The sequence below is a fragment of the Colobus angolensis genome, unplaced genomic scaffold, assembly GCF_000951035.1.
Source record: "Colobus angolensis palliatus isolate OR3802 unplaced genomic scaffold, Cang.pa_1.0 Scaffold31, whole genome shotgun sequence".
Taxonomy (NCBI): domain Eukaryota; kingdom Metazoa; phylum Chordata; class Mammalia; order Primates; family Cercopithecidae; genus Colobus; species Colobus angolensis.
Window position 1 is genome coordinate 563,006 of NW_012116377.1, and position 7,666 is coordinate 570,671.

The 7,666-nt window shown below is 41.5% G+C and overlaps 1 protein-coding gene across 2 annotated transcripts in view; it reads left to right on the top strand.

The window, feature by feature from the left end:
• The window catches only part of ZFP14 (ZFP14 zinc finger protein), a 43,717-nt gene extending 36,514 nt beyond the window's left edge, over nucleotides 1–7,203 (top strand). For both annotated transcript variants that reach the window (XM_011950622.1, XM_011950621.1), the window contains exon 5: nucleotides 5,211–7,203. In XM_011950622.1, the coding sequence (XP_011806012.1) occupies nucleotides 5,211–6,577 (1,367 nt within the window). In that variant the 3' untranslated portion in view covers nucleotides 6,578–7,203. The remainder of the gene's footprint in view (nucleotides 1–5,210) is intronic.
• Nucleotides 7,204–7,666: the final 463 nt, after the last annotated feature.

The window sequence follows — 7,666 nt, forward strand, 5'->3', positions numbered from 1 at the left end:
TCTCGGCCTCCCAAAGTGCTGGGATTACAGGCTTGAGCCACCGCGCCCAGCCCAGAACTATATTATTTCTACAACTTCACCCTACTTGCAAGCTGACAAGTTAGCTTGCCATAGTGTCATGGATGCTGGCAGGAAACACACACTGTCAGTCAAAGACAAAGGATTGGATTGTTGTCAGCACAGCCAGCAGTTCCTCCTTGCTTGCAAGTCACATGAGGCTGATACGGATGGGTCTGGATAGTTCCTGAGCATGCAGTGAGCTGCCTTATAGAAAAGGAACACTGAGCTTAGAGAACCCAAATCATTCATCATGGGCAATAAGTGTACGTAGCCTTAGCTTGGAAGGAGACATTACCTTTATTATCCTGAACAAGCAAGCAAACCTGCCTATTGATCCAGAGAGAGACATTATCTCTATCTTGCAAGGCCGTTTGTTATAGTATAGAAATATTCTTGAAAAGATATGCCAGAACAGAGGTAGGTAGTGCTTCTGCCAACAAGATGTACCAAAAATGTGAGAGTGGCTGGGCGCAGTGGCTCACGCCTGTAATCCCAGCACTTTGGGAGGCTGAGGCAGGTGGATCACGAGGTCAAGAGATCCAGACCATCCTGGCCAACATGGTGAAACCCCGTTTCTGCTAAAAATACAATAAAATTAGCTGGGCATGGTAGCCTGCGCCTGTAGTCCCACCTACTCGGGAGGCTGAGGCAGGAGGATCACTTGAACCTGGGAGGCAGAGGTTGCAGTTAGCCGAGACTGTGCCACTGCACTCCAGCCTGGTGACAGAGCGAGACTCTGTCTTAAAAAAAAAAAGAGCTCTATGGTGAGTTGTCACTGAACAGCTAGTGGCCATTTTTTATTTTGTTTGAATGCTTTCCTTTTTCTCTTGTTATCTTAGCTAATGGTTGTGTTCCACTGATTGTTTTTGTTTTTGTTTTCCAAACAACCTGGGTTTTTTGTTTGTTTGTTTTGAGACAGGTTGTCGCTCTGTCACCCAGGCTAGAGTGCAGTGGCATAATGATGGCTCGTTGCAATGTGTGCCTGCTGGGCTCAGATGATCCTCTTTCTCTGAGCCTTCCAAGTAGCTGGGACTAGAAGCAAGCACCACCATGCCTGGCTAATTTTTTGTAGAGATAGGGTTTTACCATGTTGCCCAGACTGGTCTTGAACTCCTGGGCTCAAGCAATCCTCTGGCCTCAGCCTCCCAAAGTACTGGGTTTACAGGCATAAGTCATCATGCCTGGCCAACCTGGATTTTTTTATATGTGACTTTCATTTCTGTTATCTAATTAATGAAATTCTGCTTTCATTTTAATCTATTTCTTCATTCTTTGTTCCTCAGTATACTTTGTTGTTCTTTTTGTAACTTTTGAGTGGGATACTCATATTTTCCTTCATTTCTATTGCTCTAAGAATTTAAAATTATCTATGAATGTTCTTCTAAGATCTGTAGCTATTTTCATAGGTTCTCTATAATGTAGTATTTTTCAGTATTACTGTTCTATATTTAGGAAAGAGTTTTAAAATCTGAAGTGAAGATGTCTTTTGGTTTCATCATTTTGTTTTTTCCTATTTTGTTTCACAGTGATCACAAACTATTCTTTGGGTCATTTCACCAGTTTTACACATTTATACTGTAGTCACAGAAAAAAATTGTCCTCTTCTCCTATACCATCTCAACCCATGTCTTTGCTTACTTCATTCAGCATTTTAGATTTTCTTCATGAAAGTACCCCATCTGGATCATTATCTTTGAGCCCACATCCAACATAGCCTTTATTTTTACTCTCATGCATTCAGGTGACCCCAGACGCCCTTCCATTTTTGATAGTCATTCTGCTGTACTTGATATTTACCATGACTTTTTGCTCAGGATTTCATAAGCCTTTCAATGTTAGCATGATTGAAAAAAAAAAACCGGCCGGGCGCGGTGGTTCAAGCCTGTAATCCCAGCACTTTGGGAGGCCGAGATGGGCGGATCACGAGGTCAGGAGATCGAGACCATCCTGGCTAACACGGTGAAACCCCGTCTCTACTAAAAAATACAAAAAACTAGCCGGGCGAGGTGGCGGGCGCCTGTAGTCCCAGCTACTCGGGAGGCTGAGGCAGGAGAATGGCGTAAACCCGGGAGGCGGAGCTTGCAGTGAGCTGAGATCCGGCCACTGCACTCCAGCCCGGGCGACAGAGCAAGACTCCGTCTCAAAAAAAAAAAAAAAAAAAAAAAGAAAAAAAAAACCTTAACTTGCGTTGGCTACATGGGAATGGATAGCACCACACAAGGGAAGGATGTGAAGGAACAAAAGTTTTGTTTTGTTTTGTTTGAGATGGAGTTTCACTCTTATTGCCCATGCTGGAGTGCAATGGCACGATCTTGGCTCACCCCAACCTCCGTCTCCCGGGTTCAAGCGATTCTCCTGCCTCAGCCTCCCGAGTAGCTGAGATTACAGGCATTTGCCACCACGCTTGGCTAATTTTGTATTTTCAGTAGAGACGGGCTTTCTCCAAGTTGGTCAGGCTGGTCTCGAACTCCCGACCTCAGGTGATCTGCCCCCCTCGGCCTCCCAAAGTGTTGGGATTATAGGTGTGAGCCACTGCACCTGCTCAACAGAAGTTTGAGTAAGTGTAGAATTGATAAGTAATAGTATAAATTCTAGCAGAGATAAGTAAATCATTATAATATGGTATAAAGCAGCAGTCCCTACCTTTTTGACATCAGGGACCAGTTTTATGGAAGACAATGTTTCCATGGACTGGGGTGGGAGAAAATGGTAGGTGGTTTTGGGATGAAACTGTTCCACCTCAGATAACCAGGCATTGGATTCTCATACGGAGTGTGTAACCTAGATCCCTCGCATACACAGTTCACAATAAGGTTCACACTCCTATGACAATCTAAAGTCACTGCTGATCTGACAGGAGGTGGAGCTCAGGCGGTCATACTCACTCACTGGCTGCTCACCTTCTGCTGTGCAGCCCGGTTCCCAACAGACCATGGACTGGTCTGTGGCCCAGGGGTTGGGGACCTCTGGTATTAAGATTAGAGGCAGATAAACATATTAATTAATGACTATATAATTATGAGAATTAAACTGGTAATATGTATTTGGGATTTGTTAATTAATGGTGATAATAGAGATTGTTTCTGCCCCAGGGGTAACTCAAGGATAACACTTAACAGACTAACTAGGCTAACAGAATAATATGAGAAAATTAATAAACATATTCAAAAATTGGAGAAAGAGTTATAAATATGAAAAAGAATGTGCATGGCCGGGTACAGTGTCTCACACTGTAATCCCAGCACTTTGGGAGGCCGAGGCGGGCAGATCATCTGAGGTCAGGAGTTCGAGACCAGTCTGGCCAACATGGTGAAACCCTGTCTCTACTAAAAATACAGAAAAATTAGCCGAGCCTGGTGGTGGGCATCTATAATCCCAGCTACTAGGGAGGTTGAGGCAGGAGAATTACTTGAACCTGGGAGGCAGAAGTTGCAGTGAGCTGAGATTGTACCATCGCACTCTAGCCTGGGCAACAAGAAAGAAACTCCATCTCAAAAAAAAAAAGAAAAGAAGAGAGTTTGCTGGGAGTATTGCTATGGTTTGAATGTTTGTCTCCTCCAAAACTCATGTTGAAACTTAATCCCCATGAGTGGGACCTATAAGGGGTGAATGGGTCACAGGGCTTTCATGGCTTAATGGATTAATGAGTTATTATGTCAGTGGGACACATGGCTTCGTAAGAAGCAAAAGAGACACCTGAACTAGCACACTCAGCCCCCATTACCCATTGATGGTCTGTGCACTGCGTTGGGACTCTTCCGGGTCCTCGCCAGCAAGAAGGCCCTCACCAGATGCAGTCCCTCAACTTTGGAGTTCTCAGCCCCCATAATTGTTAAGAAATAAACTCCTTAATCTGTCAGAGTAGAGTAGAAATAATAATAATACATTCCTTTTCTTTATAAATTACCCATTTTCAGATACTTCGTTATAAGCAACAGAAAATGGACTAAGACAAGCGTAAAGTGCATAGACTTAAATAGGGCCAGCAGGACTAGCCTTTGTGAAGAAGTGATTTTGATTTGAGGCTGAGAATGAAAACCAGCTATCCATGCAGTGTCAGAGGATTCCTCAAAAAAGGAGCAGCCTGTGAAGAGTCCTATTTATTTGGAACAGCTGTGGGGCATTTTGTGCATTGAAAGAGGCCCAGTATGCTATGGACAGAGAAGTATATTTATAATGTTCAGTAGGAAAGACAAAGGCCTTCCATATGATGCTTTATTATCAGGAGCCATTTCACCTCTGTTTTAAGAAAATTAATAATAAATGTCTGCACCCAGGGCTCCCTCCCCAGAGGAATGTACCATCAACCTTGCATGGCCTCTTATCTAAAGACAGGCTTCAATTTACCTTACTCCCACCTTAATGACATCCTCACTGGCTCTGGCCTTTATTTTCAAGTGCAGTGTCTCAGGACCTGAAGTCCTGAGACTAGCATTGCTTCTTTATTTTTGTGCATTTTAATACACATGAAGTGGATTTTAGCCATGCTGAGCTGCCTTTTAGTTTATCCCTTTAGATGTCAACTGGTTTATTTATTAGTGTTCTACTGATTAAAGATGCATAGAATTGGCTGGGCATGGTGGCTCATACCTGTAATCCCAGTACTTTGGAAGGCTGAGGCAGGCGGATCACCTGAGATCAGTAGTTTGAGACCAGCCTAGCCAACATGGTGAAACCCCATCTCTACTAAAAATATACACAGAAAAATTAGCCTGGCTTGGTGGTGTGTGCCTGTAATCCCAGCTACTAGGAAGGCTGAGGCAGGATAATTGCTTGAACCTGGGAGTCGGAGGTTGTAGTAAGCAGATTGTGCCACTGCACTCCAGCCTAGGTGACAGAGCAAGACTCTGTCTCAAAAAAAAAAAAAAAGATGCATAGAATTAAGTGTTCCTGCTCCGGGCCTATTTTTCCTCTGAACACAGTAATTTTTAGTGTATACTTTTGTAGAAGATAAAGTTTTTTAGGTACACATATGTAAGATTGTGGCAGAAATGTGTATGTTTGAGATCTGTCTCATCCATTCAACTTGTAACAGGCATTATTTTAGTGCCTTTTATTTCTTTACAGAAGTTTTTTTGTTTGTTTGTTCTTTGTTTTTTCCTTTCTGGAACAGGAAAACAGTATGTATTTCCTTTCTTGTTTTCTTTCAGATTTGGAGTCCAGATACAAGACCAATACTTTATCTCCAGAAAAGGACATTTATGAAATATATTCATTTCAATGGGATATAATGGAAAGAATTAAAAGCTATAGCCTTCAGGGTTCTGTTATTAGGAATGATTGGGAATGCAAAAGCAAGATTGAGGGGGAAAAGCAACCACAAGAGGAATATTTTGGGCAAGTGAAAATTACCTCTGAAAAAATGACCACTTACAAAAGGCACAATTTTCTTACAGAGTATCAGATCGTTCATAATGGAGAAAAGGTGTATGAGTGTAAGGAGTGTAGGAAGACCTTTATTCGTCGCTCAACACTTAGTCAACACCTGAGAATTCATACTGGTGAGAAACCTTATAAGTGTAAGGAATGTGGGCAGGCCTTTAGACAGCGTGCACATCTTATTCGACATCACAAACTTCACACCGGTGAGAAACCCTATGAATGTAAGGAGTGTGGGAAGGCCTTTACAGTGCTCCAAGAACTTACTCAACATCAGAGACTTCATACGGGTGAAAAGCCCTATGAATGTAAGGAATGTGGAAAGGCCTTTAGAGTACATCAGCAACTGGCTCGACATCAGAGAATTCACACTGGTGAGAAACCCTACGAATGTAAGGACTGTGGAAAGACCTTTAGACAATGTACACACCTTACACGCCATCAGAGACTTCATACTGTTGAAAAGCTCTATGAATGTAAGGAATGTGGGAAAGCCTTCGTATGTGGTCCAGACCTTAGAGTACATCAGAAAATTCATTTTGGTGAGAAACCCTATGAATGTAAGGAATGTGGGAAGGCTTTTAGAATATGCCAACAACTTACTGTTCATCAGAGTATTCATACTGGTGAGAAACCCTACGAATGTAAGGAATGTGGGAAGACTTTTAGATTAAGACAACAACTAGTTCGCCATCAGAGAATACATACTCGTGAGAAACCCTATGAATGTATGGAATGTTGGAAGACCTTTAGTAGTTACTCACAGCTAATTTCACACCAGAGCATTCATATTGGTGAGAGACCCTATGAATGTGAAGAGTGTGGAAAGGCCTTTAGACTGCTCTCACAACTTACTCAGCATCAAAGTATTCACACTGGTGAGAAACCTTATGAATGTAAGGAATGTAGAAAACCTTTTAGACTGCTCTCACAACTTACCCAACATCAGAGTATTCACACTGGTGAGAAACCTTATGAATGTAAGGAATGTGGTAAGGCTTTTAGACTTTATTCATTTCTTACTCAACACCAGAGAATTCATACTGGTGAGAAACCCTACAAGTGTAAGGAGTGTAAGAAGGCCTTTAGACAGCATTCACACCTTACTCAACATCAGAAAATTCATAATGGAATTTAATAGAAGAAAGCCTTCAAATGTATATGATGTTACAGAACATCAGAAAATTCATTTTTGAGAAAATGTGTTCCATGCTCAATTCCAAACATAATAAATTTTATATTAGAGAAAGAATATGTTGATTTAAAAGCCTTCAAACACCATTTAAACATGGTTTATCTTCAGCAAATTCCTATGAGAATAATGTAATGAATGTAGGAAAATCTTTAGCCTTATCTGTCATTATCTCCCTTTCTCCACTTTATTACCAGTGTGATTTATTGGACAAGATACTAAGCTTCTGTGCCTCATTTTGCTGACTTGTAAAATGGTAATAATAGTACTTATATGTATTAGTTATTTATTGCTGTGTAATATATTACCACAAATGTAGTAGCTTAAAATAACATACATTTATATCTTACAATTTGGATCACAAGTATAGGCATGACTTAATTGGGTCCTCTGCTTCAGGGTCTCTTGCAAGGCTACAGATTTCAGCCAGGGCTGAGGTCTCATCTGAAGGCTCAACTGGGGAAGGATCCACATCCATACTAACATCGTTGTTACCTGAATGTATTTCCATGAGGCCTGTTGCATTGAGATTCTTAGTTTCTAGCTGGCTGTTGGCTGAACACTGACTGCAGTTCCTGGCCACAATAGTCTCATCAACATGGCTGCTTGCTTCATCGAGGCATGCAAGCCAAAAGCGGGGAGAGTCTGCTGGCAAGTTGGAAGTTACAATCATGTGTTATCTAATCATGGAAGTAACATTCCCTCACCTTCTACTGGTAGAAGTAAGTTACTAGGATAGCCCACACTCAAGAGAAGGGGATGATACAAGAGTGTGAACAGGTCCTGGAGACAGGACCATTGGGGGGCCTTTTTAGAGTCAGCCTGTCACACTGTGGAATAGGATTGTTGCAAGGAGTAAGTAGTTAATACTTGGAGGAATCGCAGTCATATAGCATGTATTCTGTAAATATTATCTATAATTGTTATTGTCATTAATATTAGTGAATTCACATAAAAGGAAGATCTATAGATATAATAAATGTAGATATGCCTCCTGTCACCTCTCAGAAATTATTGAACATAATTTATTCTAGG